The 23,357-nt window shown below is 36.7% G+C and overlaps 1 protein-coding gene across 5 annotated transcripts in view; it reads left to right on the top strand.

Moving 5' to 3' along the window:
• Positions 1-4,084: 4,084 nt before the first annotated feature.
• The window catches only part of fhip2b (FHF complex subunit HOOK interacting protein 2B), a 56,593-nt gene continuing 37,320 nt past the window's right edge, over positions 4,085-23,357 (top strand). For 4 of the 5 annotated variants that reach the window (XR_012383843.1, XR_012383844.1, XM_021478316.2 and 1 more), the window contains exons 1-8: positions 4,085-4,275; positions 11,208-11,286; positions 14,484-14,650; positions 16,483-16,587; positions 19,151-19,270; positions 19,383-19,595; positions 22,526-22,722; positions 22,807-22,924. Coding sequence is in view for 3 of the 5 variants with exons in the window: in XM_021478316.2 (XP_021333991.1) it covers positions 4,225-4,275; positions 11,208-11,286; positions 14,484-14,650; positions 16,483-16,587; positions 19,151-19,270; positions 19,383-19,595; positions 22,526-22,722; positions 22,807-22,924 (1,050 nt within the window). In the remaining 2 variants the exon portion in view is untranslated. 5 annotated transcript variants of the gene reach the window in all.

Here is a 23,357-nt window from a genome sequence, read left to right as displayed (position 1 = left end):
CACCAGTGCTCAACAGGAATGACTGTGATTGGCCGTGAAGGTCATCAGTTCAGTGCACTTCGCTGTTTACCAAGTGCAAACCCAGATGAGCAATCTTTAAATCTTTGCAGCTTTAAACGCTCCAGTGTCCGAGTATCTGTGTTTGTACTCTGTGAGGAGCAGTGAACTGATGACCTTCACGGGCAATCCCAGTCATTACTGTTGAGCACTTGGGGAGTTTATTGGCATTTTCCCACATGTGAATTCTGACCAATCAATAAGCAGTTTAGGAAATATGTTCAACAACATCTAGCCAATAAGAGATGTCTATTTTGTCAAATGACTGCATTTTGGTTAGTTTCAACTGGTTCAGACCAAAGCCAGCAGTGTGGTGTGAAAATGACCCTAAAACGGCAGAAAATGCAACAATGTATCATTTATTGCCCTGAGTCCTTGGTAGAATTCATGTGCGGGAAAATGCCTATGAACTCCCGCAGGTAAACAAACCGGCAGACACAAAATGTTGCTTTTTGCTACGGAGGGACGACTGCACTGACTGATTGTATTCCTGCTTTAGACAAACTATACATTTCGAGAATGAAGCGCGGCTGGAAAATAGTGTTTTAATGCATCGCTCGTAACTTCAGGAGGAGGCGTGAATTAATTTAGCTAAAGTGCGACATGGTCATCTTGCGGAAATATTACCAACGATCCATCAGGTAATGTTTTCCCTCTCTCTCTCTGTTGGTAAAGTGCTGTCAACAAATATTTTTCCTCCATATCCCATAATGCACAATAAACAGCTGCTGTAAATGGTAAATGTTGGCAAAGTTTTCAAAGAGGTAGTGAAGACTATAGCGTATCTGACGCTATAGACCAATTACCAACCTACGTCACACATGACGTCACACGGGTCCCCGGTTGCAAAAAACAGACAGGCTACAATGGGAAAGATGTCGTGTTTTGCAGTAGGATGCCGAATTTGAGTCCAAAAATTGAAAACTTAACTTTTACCATACACCACACACTGCTTTAATACCGACTGCAGACGTCTTTGGCTAAATGGGAGCTGAATGAAGTGAGGAGCTAATTAGAAATGCTGGACTCTGCAGTTCTCATGTCATATCAGGTCAGTTCACGCTATGCTGAATCATACTCATTACTCGTTTATAATTGCTGAAATGATTTCAGCAAAAACAGTTACATTTGGTTAATTAAACTGCTGACACTAAATGCTAAGAAGGAAACGTGAAAGTTACGTTTAAGGTAAACTTAGTTTTATATTCACACATTCATTCAGTGACAACTTGTGACAAACTCCCTATATTGTTTACCACTGCACTTTGAATATTCGGTCTGAAATAACCTGCAAGTGTGACTTAAAAACAACATTAACACTGTTTATTTGACTGTGAACATTGTTGTACTTTAATAGTCATTGCTGCTGCTAATATGATTTCGCTATTTAGAGTTTGCAAATAATATTTTTATGAAATTATATTATTAAGGAGAAAGTCTGAATGTGCAAATATAAAACCAACTTTACCTTTATGTGTAGGTTTACATACCCTGCTGTACAGGTGCAGTTCACTGTCAGAATGCAGTCGTTTTGCGTGTTGGTGATTAATTACCCAGGCCTTGTATAACGTTAGCTCCGTCTTGTTTCCTTGTCTTTGGCTAGGCGGAATCTCTGTGTTTAGCTCTTGAATCTGGTCATCATGGAGCAATATTTATTGCACATGACCTCAAAGAACAACATTGTTGGCATTAAAAGACTTGTAGACCTTTAACTTCTCTCTTGTAAAATCACTCGGAGCTTCATTGAGATTGTATATTTCGGGCTGGATGCTTGGTCATTTCGTCTTATCCAATATTCATTGGGAGAGTGCTATAGCAAATGGAGCTGTCAGATGAACGCCGCTCACTTTAACGTTAATTTTGCTGAATCACTGTGCTTGTCACTGGGTGACGAGCTGTTATAATATGCTGTAAGCATTATGTAAATAATATATATAATATGTAAGTAATATATCTCATTTCTAAGACAACAACAAACTCTGCAACGCATCTGATGTCATTCCCTCGCTGTAAATGCTAGGGCTCCCGGTTGCTTTCTGCCACCTCCCTGCGCGCGCATCCTGAATGTTTACAAACATAATTGGTCTATTGCTCCGGCCGGAAGTCAGGATACACAACTACCGCTCAACCGGATGTGCGTGCTACCGTCCGTGAAAAAGGCCTATAGCATGTCACTTGCTACTAAACACCCCCCACTGCCAAAAGGTCCAGCATTTGTCCTTTTCATTATTTTATGTAATTTAATATTATATAATATATTATATAATATATTTGTAATATAATTAACATAATATATTTATATTCAATATAAATGTCTTTATATGTGTTTATGAGGCTGTTTGCTCATGTCATTCGTTTTATTTCGATCAGAAATCCGATCGCTCAAACCACTTTAGAAAGTGACCTGTGATGCATTCCAGATGAAACTGGACCAGGTCTAATCATTCATTAATTAATATAAATAAAATAAATTATGACCTGGAGAAAATCTGACCAGCGCCTGAAACACCTGTATGTGCGATTTTACAACCAAAATTCTATTAAAATATGTTTGCTATAAGCATAAAACATGTTCTAACTTTTAAGGCCTGTAGCCAGGGGGGTTCGGAAAACCCACCCCTCACTGACAAAGGTCCACAATTTGTCCCATTCATGAGCTCATTTGTCATTTTTTGACTGCTATGCCATCATAAATAATGAAAAATAATCCATCAAAAAAAGGCTTTAAGACCAAACGGAATCCTCTGTCGGCTGTATAATCTGATGGAAGAGAAGTCTTCTTTCACTGCTGTATTGTTTTTAAACAGAGAAAACACTTTACAGGTAACTTTATTTCTGAAATAAAAATGAGCAATAAAAAGGTGTGAAGCGCCAGAAGCGGACCATAAATTAATTTGAATATATTTAGGCTATTGTTGATATCCAGGAATTTACAAATGTATTTTTTATACCAAAGAGGCTAAAAAAATTCAGAAGAATTCATTATTATTGTATTATTATTTATTATTATTATTAATGTTTTTTTTTTAAATGGCCAAATTGTGACTGAGGACAGTTGCATGTGTTGGCCAGTTTGTTTTTGTCGAATAAATGATAGTAGGCTACATTTGTTTTTACTTTAAAACTTTAACAGATTGCTATTTTTTCCTAATGATATATGATGTAATAGATTTTTATTTTAAAAATATGTCTTTATTTTTTTTATTGAAATTTTTTTAGGAAATATTTTTCGTATATCAAAAACTTTGGCTATGATGACATCTGACTAGTTAATAAAAATAAAATCACTTAAATGCAGTATTTAAATGTTAAATAGACACTGGGGCGTATAAAAGGTCCACTTTTTGAGAAACAAAGAACCATCACCACTGGCTATGGGCCTGAACTGACATTTCCAAGATGTACTTTAAAATGTACCTGAAATTTTTTTAACAGAAAGAATGACCAGCTAAATCCAGCTAAAACCAGCTTGACCAGCCTGGTTTAAGCTGGACATAGCTGGTTTTGGCTGGGCTCCCAGCCTGCTAGGCTGGTCAAGCTGGTTTTAGCTGGTCATCTCCCAGCCTAACCAGCTAAGACCAGGCTAGAAATGGCTGGAAACCAGCCTGGAAGTGGCCAAAACCCCTCTAAAACCAGCCTTCTGACCAGCTAAAACCAGCCAACCAGCCTTGGCTGGTTTAAGCTGGATTTTTCAGCAAGGTGGTCATGCGTTAATTCAATAATTTAGTAAGCCAAACAGCACTGCGGAACAAAAATAAAACATAACAATACACATGTAATTTTGACAGCTTACTCGTTTTACAGAATTTTATACAAATGGAAAAAAACGTTTAACAGTTACTTTAGTTTTTGTTTAAGCTCCCACTGGACAGAGAAGTACTTCATTTTTTTCTAAACTATTTGCGTTTGTGTTGTTTCACTTCTTGCTCTATTATTAACCTAACGTAATCAGTGTCCCAAATGTGACATTTGTATTTTCAGTCTGACAGTAAGCAGGTACACTGTTACCTTCATGTCTGTGGGGGTCAGTGTTCGCAACGCAGTGCTGAGGCTAAAGTAAAGTAGACACGTATAACCACAATGTTTATCAAATAGAACACTAGCGTAGCCAAATCAAAATGTCTAAAACTTCATATAAGATTTTATAACCTCTACTGGAATCCAGGCATGGACATGTTTAATAAAGTGACAGCTTTTCTGCAGCAGGCTTTGGAAACAGTGAGTAGACGCAGAGTTTTGAACGTCTTCAGACTAACTAGCCTATTAGCTTAGCCTGGCTAATGTAGTAAACAACTCGAGACACGAGTTGCACGATACAGCAAAACTTAATAAAAGTGCTATATACGGTATTATCAGGTGTATATGAACCGCATAGACTATTTTCCAGACTTTAAACATGCTGTCACGTCGTTTATAGCTCTACATGTTAGTATATGTTGTCTTTAGATTGTTTGCTAAGCTGAGCACATTTACACTTATCTGTAACGTTAGATTGTCTTTTTATACACAAAGACTTGTGTGATATTTGTCATTTTAAGGGAGATTTGTGAGTTTTATTATTTTCAAACACTGTTGGGGTTGTCATAGTCAGTAGTTTGTCCAGGTCGTGGAAGTTGAGATATTTGGACTCGAGTTTTTGTCAAGTTTCTGGGACGAAATATCAACAAAAAAGCCTGTTTGTTACTCAGGAATAACCTTTTTTATGTTTTCCAATGAGGGATTGTGCATTTATAGAAACACAGTGTTCATGAGTGATTGACAATTAATTTATTTAAAGTTTTTTTATGTGTTTTTTAAATAACATTTTTGCAATGGTGTGACAAAATATATCTTAATAATATAATAAAAAACATCATATATATATATATATATATATATATATATATATATATATATATATATATATATATATATATATATATATGAGCAATTCTGTGCAAATTTACGGAACCCCGGAAGGGACGTAGTGGAGGAGAAAAAAATTGGCTAGGTGAAAAAAAAAAAATGGGTGAAAGAAAAAAATGGGTGGGAGGAAAATATATATTTCTAAGTTTTTGCGTTCCCTCGCAAAGATGTTTTGCGTTCCCTCGCAAAGATGTTTTGCGTTATCTCGCAAAGATGTTTTGCGTTCCCTCGCAAAGATATTTTGCGTTCCCTTGCAAAGATGTTTTGCGTTCTCTCGCAAAACTGTTTCTCCACAAACACTTCCTGTTCACTTCACTCACGTAAACCCTCCCGTTTTTGCTGAAATTCTCCCATATTTTACCATTCTATCCCACTTTCTTTACATTACTGTGCGCTGATTGTCGCCTTTCACTTTGCAACCTTTGAACCAGTGAATGCATGTTTAAGCGCTGACTGACAGACGCGCTCCATACAATAAAAACTGATCCCAGATCAGCGTCTGTACGCGCCATTTAAAGGGACACTTCTGTTATCAAACAAGTACGCAGCAAATGAATCTCATGTTTTGTTTAGTTTGATAACAGAGGTGTCTCTGTAAGAATGCACAGATCTATAATGAAAGCAGTCCATTACTTTAGAAACTGTTTGTGCTCATTTAAGAGAAAATAAGCTGTTAAAAATAAAACATGCAGGACGGAGATGTTTCATATTATTCAGTGTATTTGTCTGTTTAAACATACACCCGCTCCTCTGTAAATGGCGTGTACAGACGCTGATCTGGGATCAGTTTATTGTACGAAGCGCGTCTGTCAGTCAGCGCTTATACATGCATTCATTGGTTCATAGGTAGCATACGCACAGTAATGTAAAGAAAGTGGGGTAGAATGGTAAAATACGGGAGAATTTCGGCAAAAACGGGAGGGTTTACGTGAGTGCAGTGAACAGGAAGTGTTTGTGGAGAAACAGTTTTGCGAGAGAACGCAAAACATCTTTGCGAGATAACGCAAAACATCTTTGCGAGGGAACGCAAAACATCTTTGCGAGATAACGCAAAACATCTTTGCGAGGGAACGCAAAACTCTGCGAGAGAACGCAAAAAACTAAGAAATATATATTTTCCTCCCACCCATTTTTTTTCACCCACCCATTTTTTTTCTCCCCCACTACGTCCCTTCTGGGGTTCCTTACAAATGTCAACCTTGCAATGAAGAAAATTAAGTTTTCATCAAAATACGGAAACCAAGTATTTTACAGTACTTTAGAAATACTTAAAAATGCATCTGTCAGCGTTTTTAATCTAATCTATTTCATGTAGTAAAGTCACTCAAGTGGCAATTTCACATCTGTCCCATCCATAACGAAGAGATGTCACATCCATAGCGACACTTTTTTTTTTTTCTCATAAATGTGAAAATATAAAATAAACTAAAATCAATCGTTTTTGTTTTATAGTGAGCCTACTCTTCTCCTTTAGATTAGCTTAGTTTCTTTTGGTTTGTGCAGTTTAAATGATAGAATTTCTACAAAGCATGTTATATACTGTAAATCTGCATACGTTATTTGGTCACATCCATAACGCCTCATTTAAAGTATAAAACATGTTTCCCTGCTGAAAAATCCAGCTTAAACCAGCCTAGGCTGGTTGGCTGGTTTTAGCTGGTTGACCAGGCTGGTTTTAGAGGGGTTTTGGCCATTTCCAGGCTGGTTTCCAGCCATTTCCAGCCTGGTCTTAGCTGGTCAGGCTGGAAAATTACCAGCCAAATCCAGCTAAAACCAGCTTGACCAGCCTGGTTTAAGCTGGATATAGCTGGTTTTGGCTGGACTCCCAGCTTGGCTAGGCTGGTCAAGCTGGTTTTAGCTGGTTATCTCCCAGCCTAAAATTTCTGGTTCCTTAACTTTGTGGTCAGTTGTTCTGGAAAATATAAACAAATATTTCAATAAAATGTTAAATATATATATATGCCTAGGCTGGTTTTAGCTGGTTGACCAGCCTAGTTTTAGAGGGGTTTGGCCATTTCCAGGCTGGTTTCCAGCCATTTCTAGGCTGGTCTTACCTGGTCAGGCTGAAATATGACCAGTAAAAACCAGCTTGACAAGCCTGGTTTAAGCTGGATATAGCTGGTTTTGGCTGAGCTCCCAGGCTGGCTAGGGGGGTCAAGCTTGCTTACCTGGTCATCTCCCAGCCTGGCCAGCTAAGACCAGCCTAGAAATGGCTGAAAACCAGGCTGCAAATGGCCAAAACCCTTCTAAAACCAGCCTGGTTGACCAGCTAAAGCCTGCCAACCAGTCTATGCTGGTTTAAGCTGTTTTTTTTCAGTAAGTTAAATTGTTCATCACTTTTATATTGTTATATATACGGTAATTATTATTTTTTTATGTTGTTTATATACCTTGTTAAACATTTTCAGTAACGTATACAAGACAGACATTGCTGTCATCCTTTTAAAATGTAATCTTTTAGGACTTGAGTGCTCAACTTTTCTTTCAAATATTTGAAACAAACGTCACATCATACGACACTTCATACGACACTGTGACACTTACGTCACAGTAAAGGTCAGAAATAGTAGTTATGAATTTAAAGAGATAGTTCACACAAAATTAGTAACTTACTATTTTACTCGCCCTCAGGTGGTTCCAAACCTTTATAAATTTCATTAATCTGGTGAAAACTCTGTTTTAATCTACGTGAAAACACCTAAACATTAGCTGTTTCCATCCAAAAATGCGAATTAAATGTATTTTTTATACTGGAATTTAATTGGTAAAAGGGTTTCCGTTGTAGTTAATGGGCGTTTTTCCTTTTTGAATATTAGTTTTATCTTCAGCTTTTCAGTTTGCTCAATTTATTTCTATATTAGGAAAATCAACTATGGTAGTCAGTAGTTCAAACTGTTTTCTTTTGAGTTCAATAGAAGAAACATAATCAAACAGGTTTGGAAGTGAACAGAGATTAAATGATAACAGACTTTTCATTCTTGAGTAAACTATTCCTTTACGGAAAAAGTCGGGAGTATTGCATAACGATATTTTATTTGAACATGCAAAAAAAAGTTCACTTTTGATAAAATCAGTATCAGCATGTTTTAAACAAAACAATAATATTTTCTGCAAAAACATCAGAAAATTACATTCAAAAACACTGAAGATGGTAGAAAAAGAAGTACAGGTGTAACAGCAGTGGACATTATCTGTCTCATTAAAACATGTTTCAGCCTTTTGTGTTTGATCAGGGGTGTCCAAACTCGTTCCTGAAAAGCCGGTGTCCTGCATAGTTTAGCTCCAACTTTCTTCAACACACCTGCCTGAAAGTTTTTGTACACCAAGAAAGATCTTGATTAGATGCTTCAGGTGTGTTTAATTGGGGTTGAAACTAAAATATGCAGGACACCGGCCCTCCAGGACCGAGTTTGGGCACCCCTGTGTTAGATAATACTCCTATTTCTAGCTAACCAGTCATTAGTTTTTTGCAAGACATATTTGGATAATTCTCCATGATTATTTAACATACAGTTGTAATGAAAAAACAAACATAATTTTTAGGGGTTCCCAACAAAGGACAATACAATCGTAGCACTATTATTATTGTGTTCCAGAAAGTTAAATATTTAAATGTTCTTATGCCCCATTTCTACTCCCATTTTAAAACAAAAAAGATCCACACTGGCATTTCATCTTGCATTCCTGAAAAGTTCTCCTGAAACACACATCACATGACCACAAATGCACTCTGGAATGCGCTGACAGTCGCTTTAGTGTATTTAGGGAAAGGTGGGGAATTTGTTCATTTTATAGCAAACGTAAGGGGATGTGTTTTCTTCCATTCAACACTTATGCTTTTGTGTTGCTCAGTGAAAGAATAAAAGTTCCACTTACAATTAAATCAGTCAAAATTTAATTGTAAATTAATCCCATTTTAATATCTATTAGTTTGTGTCAGCTTATCATCAAAATGTTTGTAGTTTAGTTTCTGTATACAGTTTATATAAAGTTTTCAACATGCAATGTTTCCAAAATTCCTGAGACAAAGTTCCCATGGAAATTTACAAGAAATGTTCAAAACTGTTGGATGATTAAATGTTAAATTGATCTAATTCAACCCCAAAATACCTATCATGTGCAGTTGTCTAATGCAGAATATTAGAAATATGAACAGTCCAAAATTTTTTTGTTAAAAATTGTTAAAAATTACCAAAAAATATACAGTTGAAGTCAGAATTATTAGCCCCCCTTTGAATTTTGTTTCTGTTTTAAATATTTCCCAAATGGTGTTCAACAGAGCAATGAAATTTTCACAGTATTTCTGATAATATTTGTTTCTTCTGGATAAAGTCTTATATCGACTAGAATAAAATCAGTTTTTAATTTTTTACAAACCCTTTACAATTTTAAGGTCAAAATTATCAGCCCCTTTAAGCTGTATCTCGATAGTCTTCAGAACAAACCATCATTACACATTAACTTGTCTAATTATCCTAACCTGCCTAGTTAACCTAATTAACCTAGTTAAGCCATTAAATATCACTTTACGCTGTATAGAAGTGTCTTGAAAAATATCTAGTCAAATATTATTTACTGTCATCATGGCAAATATAAAATAGATCAATTATTAAAAATGAGTTATTAAAACTATTATGTTTAAAAATGTGTTTTAAAAAAATTCTCTCCGTTAAACAGAAATTGGGTAAAAAATAAATAAACAGCAGGGCTAACAATTCAGGGGGGCTAATAATTCTGACTTTAACTGTGTATATATAAATTGTTATATTTGTGCATCCCTAATATATAATTAATTTTTTTACACAGACTATAATTTTTTTTTACACACAAAAAGTTGTCTGGTTGTTTTAGTATGCCCCAAATATTAGTATGTAAATAGTTTCAGCATATACCAAAACGATTTTAGTATGGATTGTGTTTATGCAAGTGAGACAAGTGTGGTGCTAATCGACAAGAGAAGACACCAATAAAGTCCATACACAATACTAATCAAGCAATACAACTGTTTATTGCTGGTACACACAGCTGATATCAATTATCACAATAATAGTCAATAATCATCGAAATACAACAAAATTGCATAGAAGGCTTATAATGCGAAATAACGATGAGATTATGCATGAATAAAAGACAGATAATAAAACCCCAAGCAATTTGATATAAGTATGTTCAACCTCAGAGACGTGCCATCATTTACAACTTTAAAGACTGAGAAGCCCGTTGCAGTCACATTATAAAAACAACACGTGTGTCCGAGAATGCCTGGCGATGTGCACTTATCCCATGGCTGAGCTTCCAATGTTTCAGCAAGAAACCCTCACCTTTATAGTCAACATTTGGGTGCTGGCCAAAGGTCTGCCTATTAGATAAGAGTTGATCAGGCCCACCTTCTCTCTCAGCTTGGTGTACATTATTTTTGATTGAAAAGCACAAATTCAAGGTTAGTAATGTTCATTCATTCATTCATTTTCTTGTCGGCTTAGTCCCTTTATTAATCTGGGGTCGCCACAGCGGAATGAACCGCCAACTTATCCAGCAAGTTTTTACACAGCGGATGCCCTTCCAGCCACAACCCATCTCTGGGAAACGTTCACATACACTCTCATACACTACGGACAATTTAGCCTACCCAATTCACCTGTACCGCATGTCTTTGGACTGTGGGGGAAACCGGAGCACCCGTAGGCAACCCACGCGAACCCAGGGAAAACATGCAAACTCCACAAAGAAACGCCAACTGAGCCGAGGCTCGAACCAGCGACCCTCTTGCCGTGGGGCGAACGTGCTACCCACTGCGTCGCCGGTTAGTAATGTCAGCATGATTATCTAGAGTCAGTATTTTACCTCCTGAAATTTGGAGAAAGGTGTGAAGTTAACCTTAAGGTCCAGAGACCCATCTCTGGTTATTTGGTCACGATTAAGGGTCAATATTTTACCTCCTGAAATTTAGAGAAAGTTAACCATAAGGTCCGAGACCCATCTCTGGTTATTTGGTCATGATTAAGGGTCAATATTTTACCTCCTGAAATTTGGGGAAAGGTGTGAAGGTAACCTAAAGGTCATGAGACCCTTCTCTGTTCATTTGGTTGTTCATTTAGGGCAACAGGAGAAAAACCAAAAATAACCCATTTGTTACATTGGTGAATAAACAAACAAACTCATAATCATAAAAATGATTATATGTGATTTAATAACAGTTGGAGTAATTGCAGTAAAATACTTTATTTCTGTTCTTATTTTAACAGAGGGAGCCTTCAATAAACCTGCTGGAGTCTTTTGTGGATCACTGGAAAGCAATAACCAACTATTACATTGAAACTACAGGTAAAACTATAAATGGAAATGCACTTTGAGCAGTACTTTTATAAATGTATTTATGTATAATATACAGTGTGTTAAACAGTTAATAATGACATGCTTCAATCTTTGATCACGTGAAGAAGAGAAAAACATTAAGCAGAAATGCAGTGAAACTAATGTTTGTCTCTCATTAGGGCTGCACGATTCTGGCAAAAATGTGAATCATGATTTTTTGGTAACACTTTACAATAAGGTTCATTAGTTAATGCATTTACTAACATGAACTAATCATGAACAACACATGTACAGCATATATTAATCATAAAATAACATTTACTAATGCATTATTAACATCCAAGTCCATGCTTGTTAACATTAGTTAATGCACCATGAGTTAACATGAACTAACAATGAACAACTGTATTTTCATTAACTAACGTTAACTTACATGAACAAATACAGTAGTAGATGTATTGTTCATTGTTTGTTCATGTTTGTAAATGCTTTAATTAACATTAACTAATGAACCTTATTGTAAAGTGTGACCGATTTTTGAACTTTTTTGCTTAAAATCGAGATCACGATTTTCTCGCGATTCTGTAAATGTAGAATAAAGGTTAATATGATTAGCCTATTATTGTTAATTCTCAAACATATGGTAAAACAACAATAACAATATTAGGTCTATGTGTATATCTACTGTTGCTTTAAATGCTAAATTTTGCATAGTCATTGTCGTGGACTTGAACAGACTTTCAATATTTCCTGTTTGTTAATTCACAATAAAATAATGACATCAGATTACAACTATTCATAATTCTAAAGTTGAATTATTATGTTTAAGGGTGCTTTCACATCTGTAGTTCGCTTCATTTGGTCCGGTCCAAGGGCAATAAATGATACATTGTTGCATTTTCTGCCGTCTTTGGGTCGTTTTCACACCACACTGCTGGCTTTGGTCCGAACCAGTTGAAACGAACCAAAGTGCAGTCATCTGACAAAATCCACATCTCTCATTGGCCAGACGTTGTTAAACATATTTCCTAAACTGCTTATTGATTGGTCAGAATTCACGTGCGGGAAAATGCCAACGAATTCCCAAAAGTAAACAAAACCGGCAGACACAAAATGTCGTTTTTACTCTGGAGGGACGACTGCGATAACTGATTGTATCCCTGCTTTAGACAAACTATACATTTCGAGAGTGAAGCATGGCCCAGGCTGGAAAACAGTGTTTTAATGCAGGGGTTCTCATCTGGTTTGGCCATGGGACCCACATTTTTACATGGTCAGCAAGCCGCGACCCAAATCTTTTAGGAACTATAATACAATTTTAGGATTTATAATTAATTTGTATTTATTTGTTAATGTAAGCTAGTAACAGATACATCATAAGACATTCACCAAGACTTACAAATAAAAAATATTTTATTGCTGTCATTGCTGGATGAAATTGCAGAAATTTTACAAAATAAAAATGACAAATACTGTTAATAATAAACTTAATAAAACATGTTTTATAGTTTCTAAATGTTTTTTTTAATTTAGAAGGTTTCATGCTCTCTTTTGAGAGCACCTCACTACATATGACACTGAGGCTTTAAGTCTTTATTTCATCTATCTATCTATCTATCTATCTATCTATCTATCTATCTATCTATCTATCTATCTATCTATCTATCTATCTATCTATCTATCTATCTATCTATCTATCTATCTATATATATATATATATATATATCCATACTTTACATATTTACGTGTTGCAATAATTAAATGAAATTTCACATGTCAAACGGTAGGGTTGTCGTGCACACATTTTAAAATAAAAGTCCGGTATAAGCAAAATAAGTAAAAAATTTACTTTGGTTGTTTTTTTGTTTTTTTTGACCACACACTCCGCGACCCACTGAAAATGTTCCCATGGCACACTTTTGGGTCGCGACCCACCAGTTGAGAAACACTGTTTTAATGGATCGCTCGTCACTTCAGGAGGAGGCGTGAATTAATTTAGCTAAACTGCGACATAGTCATCTTGTGGAAATATTACCAACGATCCATCAGGTAATGTTTTCCCCCCTCTCTCTCTCTCTGTTGGTAAAGCGCTGTCAACAAATATTTTTCCTCCATATCCCATAATGCACAGCGCATCGGCCTACGGCAGCTGGATTAGTCCAAAAGGCGCAGTACTTTTTGCAGTTGGACCTGTTTTAGTACGGATCAAATTCTCACCACAAACAAACCGCTCCAGGGTTCGTTTGAAAGCGTACCGAGACCACCTCTTCAAGCAGCTCTCGGTACACTTACTTGGTCCGCTTTTGGTGCGGACTTAAGTACAATTGCTGCATTCTCACCTGCCCAAACGAACCGCACCAAAAGGGAAAACGAGCTCTAGTGCGATTCAATCGAACTAATTAATGCAGGTGTGAAAGCATCCTAAGACATGTACTTGTCATCTGGCATTGACAGCATTATAAGACCATTTGTTTTCACTGGTAAAATTAGAATTTTGTCATTATCAGATTCCTTCTTGCATTATATTTAAAATTATATATAGGCTAGGGTTGTTATACTGACACAGTAAACAGTTTCATCCACAACACTTATGTGTTCAGTATGAAAGAAAAAACATATCAAATGCTTGTCGTAATCATAACTGTAAAATGCGTTATGATCATTTAAATGATGTGCGCACAGGTTTCACTTCCGAATGCGGCTCATGGTTGCGCTCACTGTGAGAAAAAATACACACATGCTAATCAAACCTCCTGTACAGCCCTCAAACGATCACTCTGTGCAACAAACTGAACGTTGTTTACAACTTCATTACCTGTTATTCACAGCCTATGCAGGTTCTGTTCAATAAAGTAGGCGTCATGCGTGCACGCGCGCGTTCTCGGAAGTAAAGAAACTAGCGGTCAACTCACGTGTGATTTCGTGGCCACGAATACATCATAACATGAAGACAAAAATGACATTTTTGGGTGAATTATACCTTATAAATACAGTATGTGACACTTTTAACACCGTCTAATGGTGTCGATGTTGCTGTGAAGACTTGTGTGTCCACTCTCACTCTTCTCTTCTGACCTTAAAAATAGAATTGGCCGAATCGTAGAAAAGCTGAATTAATAGCATGTGTAGGGTTGAATCCAGATCGTGATCTTTTTTTTTGATTAATCGTGCAGCCCTATCTCACATTGATCTTTTTTTCTACAAAGATGAGTCTCGTGCGGTGAAGAATACAGACATCCCATGGAGGCTCCGGCAGATGCTGGATATTCTGGTGTATGAGGAGAAACAGCAAGGAGAGGAAGCAGGTCCCTGCATGGAGTACCTGCTCCAGCACAAAATACTAGAAACACTTTGCACACTAGGAAAAGCACAGGTACAGTATGAGGACACAGCTTCAAGGCAAAACTGGAAATTAATTATCATGATTACCACACGTTTACTTGAAACTATTTGAATTTCAGACATATTCAAGGCATGGAAAGTACTTAAAGGGCCATGAAACCCCCTTGTTTCAGCAGGGTGTTTTCACACATCTACTTTGGAAAAAGTCAGAAAAGTGGGCGTTTCCAGCTCTGTTTAGGGGGGAGTGTCGGAGGAACTAAAGTGGGAGGGTGTGGGAGTGTCTATTTGGGCACGCGCGAGTTTCAGTCAAAACACTAACACACAGTAGAAAGTGATGGTGTTTAACCTACATGGACATCTGTAGTCGAATTATTTGCCAAATTATTAAATGGTGGACTTTAACTGCAGTTTGGCTCTTTCATTCAGGGTATTCATTCATGTCCCTCGCGACAAACGAGATATTTGATTCGAGGAACTGCTCTAAGCCTGTATTTTTCATGCAATGTTTGATACCGCACGGCGAATGAGAGAAAAAAAACTCTGCATTTCCCGGAAACTTAGATGCTTTAGAATAGTCCAAACCAACTTAGAACTTAGTCAGAAAGCCGCGTGTGTTATTCCGGTCACAAAATGCGGTTAAAAACCCTACACGAGGTTAAAGTTTGGTTGTGGTCCTAACATGTTACGGTGCAAAAGTTAGTTCGATACGAACAAACTGAATAAACAAAGAGCACTGGTCGCTCACTTACCAAATCTGTAGAGACAGGACAATCCACAGCAACAAGAGCCGCGTCTTTATGAAGAGAATACTACAAGCAATCCGATCTCATCGTTTGCAGATGAGAACAGCTCTCAGGTAAACAATAATCCTCCTTAGACACGTAAGTTATTGTTGTCGAGCGTCGCGTACACTGTTAATCCACACGTGAGTCTGAGCTCTCACAGAGAGAAAATGAAAACGAAACTTAACGCCAGCAAACTATAAAAGCAACACTTCACGCTTGTTTTGCCAACACAACGTGGCGTCTATGTCGTGTAAACACAGTAATGAATATTTATGAAGTTGCACAATAGAGCGCGCTGATTGGTTTGAACCAAGCCTTACTCATGCATTAATGCAACACACTGTAAGACTAAGACTAGTAAGACTCACTCTGGCACAGACGCCCAGTCTGCACGCTGGAATACAGGCTATTATGTCATGGCCGTGACGCAGCTTCAAAAATTCGTTTCAAACAGGAAGTACGAATTTGCTTGAAATAACGCAAAAACAACCAATTTACACTTTTTTGTGAAATATAGGTGTCCTATTAGTGTTTTTAGCAGTGTGGGACACATATACGACTGTCAACAGCTCAAAAAATGTGTTTTGGTGTTTCGTGACCCTTTAAAAAGAAACTTAAAAGTGCTTGAATTTTATTTGAAATGAATTTTATGTTGTTGTTTTTCAACAGTTGCACTGTTCTCCTGTCAAAAACAGAATGGAAAAAAGAGAAATTCTTAATTTAAAAATCTTACATTTAAATCTTGTACAAGAACTATGACAAATAATGCACATTTGATCTGAATATTTCAGAATCCACGTTTGAATTTCCTAGTATTGAATTCAACAAATTTGTATTAAAGTTCTGTGAACATGACTAAATTTGATGAAATGTTAGTTTAATTCCTGAATTTTTTGATAATGCCACATTCAAACATCATCAATACTCCCAGAGTTTTAATGTAAATATTAAGTGTTAGCGAGGCATATGCTGGGGATGTGAATTACAACGGTGCTTCATTTAAAATAAATGGTGCATTAAAAAGTGTTGAATCTGCTGTACATGAAAGTGTGAATTGTATTATTTCTTCATTCTACAGTATCCCCCTGGCATGAGCCAACAAGTGATGGTGTTCTTCTCTAAAGTCCTGAGCCATATCCAGAAGCCTGTGCTGCATTTAATTAATGTTTATCGGCCTGTACAGGTAAGACATGCTAAGTAACAACTGTCACTGAATGACAAAGAGCTCCGAGATTATTTTCAGGACATTATACTTTTGAAAATGAAGCTTCTTACACTCCTGAAGGCAGCATTTATTCATTCATTTTCTTTTTCAGCTTAGTCCCTTTATTAATCAGGGGTTACCACAGTGGAATGAACCGCCAACTAATCCAGCTTATGTTTTCCATCTGTCAACACTGGGAAACACCCATACAAACTCTTTTACACACATAAAATATGGCCAATTTACCTTCTTGCTGTGAGGCGAGGTAAAATATTGTGGCATTTTGATCAATTGAAATTTGACAGTTTTTCTCAATTGCTATAACGCATATCTTGGAAGCACCTTTCATTTGAACAAAACCATAAACACAAATCCAGATCTTCAGAGTAAATGGACAGAACCCATGACTATTTTCAGCAAAATCCTAACCCAAAAGATATCTTAGTACTCAACATTAAACAAAACTTTCAAAGCGTATACAAAATAGTCAATAATATACAGTTGAAGTCAGAATTATTAGCCCCCTTTTGATTTTATTTTATTTTTTTAAATATTTCCTAAATGATGTTTAACAGAGCAAGGAAATTTTCACAGTATGTCTGATAATATTTTTTTCTTCTGGAGAAAGTCTTATTTGTTTTATTTCAGCTAGAATAAAAGCAGTTATTAATTTTTTAAAAACCATTTTTGGAAAAAAATTATCAGCCCCTTTAAGCTAAATTTTTTTTTTTGATAATCTACAGAACAAACCATCGTTATACAATAACTTGCCTAATTACCCTAACCTGCCTAGTTCACCTTATTAACCTAGTAAAGCCTTTAAATGTCACTTTAAGCTGTATCAAAGTGTCTTGAAAAATGTCAAGTAAAATATTATTTACTGTCATCATATCAAAGATAAAATAAATCTGTTATTAGAAATAAGTTTTTAAAACTATTATGCTTAGAAATGTGCTAAAACAATCTTCCCTCCATTAAACAAAAATTAGTGAAAAAAGTAAACAGGGGCGCTAATAATTCAGGGGGGCTAATAATTCTGACTTCAACTGTATACAGTAGTCAACATTTGAAGTGGATCAAAACCTTTCATCAAAGTTATCTCTTAAACTATTGAACAACACCTATTCTTGCCTTTGCACGATTTTAATTAGCATTTTTGTTCCACTTCAAATGTTGACTACTGTACAGTACAAAGACGATTTATTTGGAACTACAAAATTTAAGATATTGACTCTTGCCATCCATACAAACATATCCACTTCATACACATCTTCATACACAATGGTTTCAGCAAAAGATGAAATTTAAGCATAGCTTTTCTGGGTAACTGCTGTCTGGGTTGTAAATCCTACACAAGTACATTTTCATAATTTTTTCTGTTAATTATCAATGTTACTCTACTATGTCTGGTTAGTATGGCTGATCTGCTTGTCGAAGAAAGTGGTGCGCATTTACGGTCGTCGAATATCCACCTTGCTGATGGTTTGTGCAAAAAGACACAATGGGAAAATTCAATTTTACACTACCTGACAAAAGTCTTGTCGTCAATCCCAGTTGTAAGAGTAACAAATAATATCTTGACTTCTGGTTGATTATTTTGAAAGTGACAGAAGGTAGATTTTTCTGATGAATCTGTTGAACTGCATACTAATCATCACAAATACTGCAGAAGACCTATTGGAAATCGCATGGCCCCAAGATTCTTAAAGGAATCAGTCAAGTTTGGTGAAGGAAAAATTATGGTTTGGGCTTACATTCAGTATGGGGGTGTGCAAGAGTTGATGACAACATCAGCATCCTGAGGTATCAAGACATTTGTGCTGCCCATTACATTACAAACCTCAGAAGAGGGCAAATTCCTTAGCAGATAGCATTATTGAGCATGTCTGGGGTAAGATGAAGGGGGAGGCATTGAAGATGAATCCAAAGAATGTTGATGAACTCTGGGAGTCATTGCAGAGATGAATGGATGCAGTCCTCCAAGCTCATGAGAGTCATACACAATATTAATTCTTTCTCCTCTGCACCATGACTTTATATTTTATAATGTACATTATTTCTGTTAAGTGAAAAATCAAGGCATAATCATATTTTATTTTGGTAAAATACGCGTAATCTAGAGGCTTTTGCTTTTCATATAAGCCACTTCTGATAACAAATGATCAACTAGAAGTGAAGTTATTATTTATTGTGCCTAAAGCTTGGATTGGTGACTTTTGTCAGGTGGTGTAAAAAGATTCCTTTAACTTTTTGAATTGATTGAAACAATAAAAATATATTTAAATTTTTTTTATTTGTATTATGTGCAGTTAATTATTTCCACATTTTAGCAACTTTGTGCCAATTTGTACATTTTTTTGCTTATTTCAGCACAATAGTTTTAAATTTACGCCACCCTGTTGATTATTTACATTTGTAGAGCATATAAAGTCACTAAATTGTGGTATGGAATGTAACAAATTTTCTATGGAAAAATGAGTTTGGACTACACTTTGTGAGGTGGAAAATGTCTTCTAAAAACCAGATTGTCACTCTTTTATAGAAGCTGATCAATCTGTGCGGACTCCCCCATTCACAGACAGAAAAAGAAGAGTCCCAGTTTCTCTTTGCTGTTTGCACACAAGTTAACAAAGATCCCTATGTCCTTAACTATATCCTTGAGGTATTTAATTTTGTCTTCTTGTCATTGCTATGTTGACTCTCATTAACATTTACACTCTGCTGAATTTGAAATCTTAAAAATGATGACAAACACACCTCCATCTTTATCAAAGATTAAAAACGACTCTCTGAAGAGATCTAGTTCTACCTCAGACGAGGCTGCGGAGAAGGACTGCAGTGGATCCTCCAGTCCAGAGAGGGCATCCTCACCCTCCTCATCCAGTTCTGCCTGCTCCCTTTTATCCCGTAGTGGAGCTCATCCTGTTAGCTCTCCTCAGGAAGCCACAGGCATGATCCCTGTACTCCTTCACCTGGAAAAAAGTGAGGTAATTCATTCTGGGGGAAAAAAACAGAACAAGGGTTAAAGGTGTAGCTAAAAATGCAGGACTACAATAGAAGTATTTTATTCACACCAATTTTGACTTAAAGGTGCTGTATGTAAGGTTTGGACTATTCTAAAGCATAAAAATACCATAATATGCTTGCGGATATTTTAAGAATCATGCCAAGTGAAAATTCTTGTGTATCTGAAAAACAATGATGAAGTCAGATATTCTGCTTTAAAAATGTGCGTCTCAAACCAAAACAGATGTCTTTGTTTTTGTTTTTTTAACCCACCCAATATCAGTTTAGCCAATTGTATTTCAGCACCCCAGGTTGCATTCATGGAAACAGCCTATTTGATTCCTTCAGTCAAGAAGGCTCTTAAAATATGCGTCAGCGACCGGAATGCAACCTCCAGTGGGCAGTAGCAGACTCTAAAATGAGACGCAGATTCGGAGTTCCACATGAAGTGGTTATTAAGGAGCAAATAATATAAATATTACAAACGTAAACTTTAGATGAGCAGATTGCATTGTAACCTTGTGTCCTAACAACACGCTATGTGACGAGATTTGCAGTGATAAGTAATTTGGCTGTTTGCACCAGAAGAAACACGACAGAAATTAAATACAGTCATTCAGAAGCACAGAAAAGTGCACTCACTGCACTCCAGCCAAATGGTAAGGTTTACAATCTTAACATTATTAAGTGTACATGCTGACACACTGATATGTCTTGGCACATTTGAACACTGATATGTCTTGGCTGAGATCTATCTGCTGCTGCTTTCAGTAGTGTTGCAATAAACGTCTGGTAAAACGGCATTCAAACTCACATTATAAGCATTAACCACTTAATTAAGCGCATGAGGTGTACCTGAGGTGATCCTGTAGTTCTCCTTTGAGTATGGTAAATATTCCGATCCCACTTTATATTAAATGGCCTTAACTAATATGTATTTACACAGGAATTAATAGTTTGTTACCATGTACTTATTGTGTAAATACATCTATTTACTGTGTACTTATGCTTGATTAAATACATGTATGTAATTACATCTGTAATTAACTTTTGTAATTACATTTGTAAATACACTGTTGACCATCCCTTACACCTTAACCCACCCTTAAACCTACCCATACCACCAAACCTGTCCATAACCCAACCTCTATCCCAACTCAAAAGCACCACAAGTGCTTTTAGGATCTCAAATACATTATAAACACAGTAAGTACATATTTATACATGTATTTATTTTTTTGATGTAAGTACATAGTAGTTAAAGACACTTAATATAAAGTGTGACCAATATTCTATCGCGTCCCGTTACTTTTAGTTAGAAAACGGTTCAAATAAACCTTAAATCCCCCTTTAAGGAAAGGCAGTGCACACTCACGTCAATCTGGCAACCTGTGCTTGCATTAACTCATCAGAGAAGGAGCCCAGTGAAAATGTGTTTTGATCCAAGAGTGCAATACCTAGTTCCACCACTGGATGTCAAACTTACATACTTCACTTTTAAGTTCATTCATTCATTTTCTTTTTGGCTTAGTCCCTTTATTAATCTGCGGTCGCCACAGCGGAATGAACCGCCAACTTATCCAGCATTTGTTTTACGCAACAGATGCCCTTCCAGCCACAACCCATCTCTGGGAAACATCCACACACTCATTCACACTCATACACTACGAACAATTTAGCCTACCCAATTCACCTGTACCGCATGTCTTTGGACTGTGGGGGAAACCGGAGCACTCGAAGGAAACTCACACGAATGCAGAGAGAACATGCAAACTCCACACTGAAATGCCAACTGACCCAGCCGAGGCTCGAACCAGTGACCTTCTTGCTGTGAGGCAACAGCACTACCTACTGCGCCACTGCGCCGCCTCACTTTTAAGTTTTTATATTTAAATGAACATTGACAGCGTACTTCAATGACCTCCTTTAGATTGTATCTGAGTACTTTTGATTTGCGTTTTGATTTTAAGAATGCATTAGTAGGAATGTTTTATTAACAATTACTGTATAAGTATTATTTATTCCTAGTTCATGTTACCCACGTGTCCCGGATTAAAAAGGGTTAGACAGAATCTGCAGAATTTTTTTGCTACTTCTATGCAGAATTTTGTAGAAACTCTTTTGATTTATGCAGAATAATATTGGGAGTGTAGAGAAATGCCAACTGACCCAGCCGGGACTCGAACCAATGAGCTTCTCTCTGTGAGGCGACAGCGATACAGTCTGCGCCACCGTCACGCATATATATGTATATATATTGCAATCATGATTTTTGAAAGTGTTACATCACTTTGTAAACTTTTATTAGCACCATTTGCTGAGCCTCCCTGTACAGTTTGAAACGCCACATTCGCACGGAGCATCAGCGTCAACGCTTTCCATTCACTTTGAATGGGTGACGTCAGGTGTTGCCGAACTGCATTGTGGATCCGTCGGCGCTGCTTCAGAGGTGTTGCTCGCTGCAGAAGTTGGGCCTAGCTCAACTTTTCAAGCGCAGACGGAAGCATCAGCCAATCAGATCGCTGTATGCAAATACACCAGCTAAACAGTAGCCTATTGACTGAATTTTATTGGCTGACGCTGCTATGACGATCGCCTAAGCCCCAACTTCAGACACGCCTTCAGTCAAGCGATGGCGCTGAAGCCCCGTGTGAATGGGGCAAAAGAGCACGTGGACCCGGAAGCTGTTTCACGTTACAGCATACGCCTGTTATACAAACAGAGATTACAGACCGCTCAGCTGTGTACGTGTGTATCTACATCATAAATCTGCAATTAACTTCAGTAAGGCCGGTGTGTTGTAATGATCATTGCTTTGTGAATATGTTTGTTTGCAGATTTCACACACACATTTTTGTTTAGTAAATGAGCCCCATTGTTTTTAACAAAACTTGCTCTCCATCTCTCTTAGAAACGTCGGGTTGCACATAGGTCTTTGGAGAGTTTGCTGCTTCTGGTCAGCTCAACACAGGAAGACACTGGACATCTGCTGGCTGAAAGAACTCCACTGTGTGACCTTCTCGCCCAGAGGCTGACTGAACTTTACTTACTCATCCCTTCAACTATCGACCCTGCAGACATCCACAGCTTCTCCGTTGTACAGTGGAGGTATGTTTGCTATGAAGTAACTAATTGATTTATTTATAGAGGTGTTTTTAATGTCATTCTGAAGATGCGTTGTCGGTTTTGTAGGACTCGCTTTACACAGGACAGTACAGCGGAGAGCCAGTCGTTTCCTGGCAGCGAGAACGTCTACAGGTTTTTCTGCTTTTTGGACCTCTGCAATGAACTCATCAAGCAAGCACCAAAGGTTAGACAATATTTTTTGTGTGTGTTTCTTTACTGTACAATTGATTAAGCTGCTTTATGATGGTTTATATCCTGGTTCACATTACATGTAACAAAAATATATTGATGTTTAAGGGCAAAAGTTGAAGTTGCAGTCAGAATTATTAGCCCTATTGTGATTTTTATTTTTTATTTTATCAAAATATTTAAATGATGTTTAACAGACCAAGAACATTTTCACAGTATTTCCTATAATATTTTTTCTTCAGGAGAAAAGTAATCTTTCTCTTGTGAAAGGCAGTTATATATATATATATATATATATATATATATATATATATATATATATATATATTAACATATATATTAACATATATATATATATATATATATATATATATATATATATATATATATATTAACATATATATATATATATATATATATTAACATAT

The sequence above is a fragment of the Danio rerio genome, chromosome 8 (assembly GCF_049306965.1).
Source record: "Danio rerio strain Tuebingen ecotype United States chromosome 8, GRCz12tu, whole genome shotgun sequence".
In the NCBI taxonomy this organism is placed as follows: domain Eukaryota; kingdom Metazoa; phylum Chordata; class Actinopteri; order Cypriniformes; family Danionidae; genus Danio; species Danio rerio.
The sequence above is the reverse complement of the archived record's forward strand: the minus strand, read 5'-3'. Positions and strand labels throughout refer to the sequence as shown.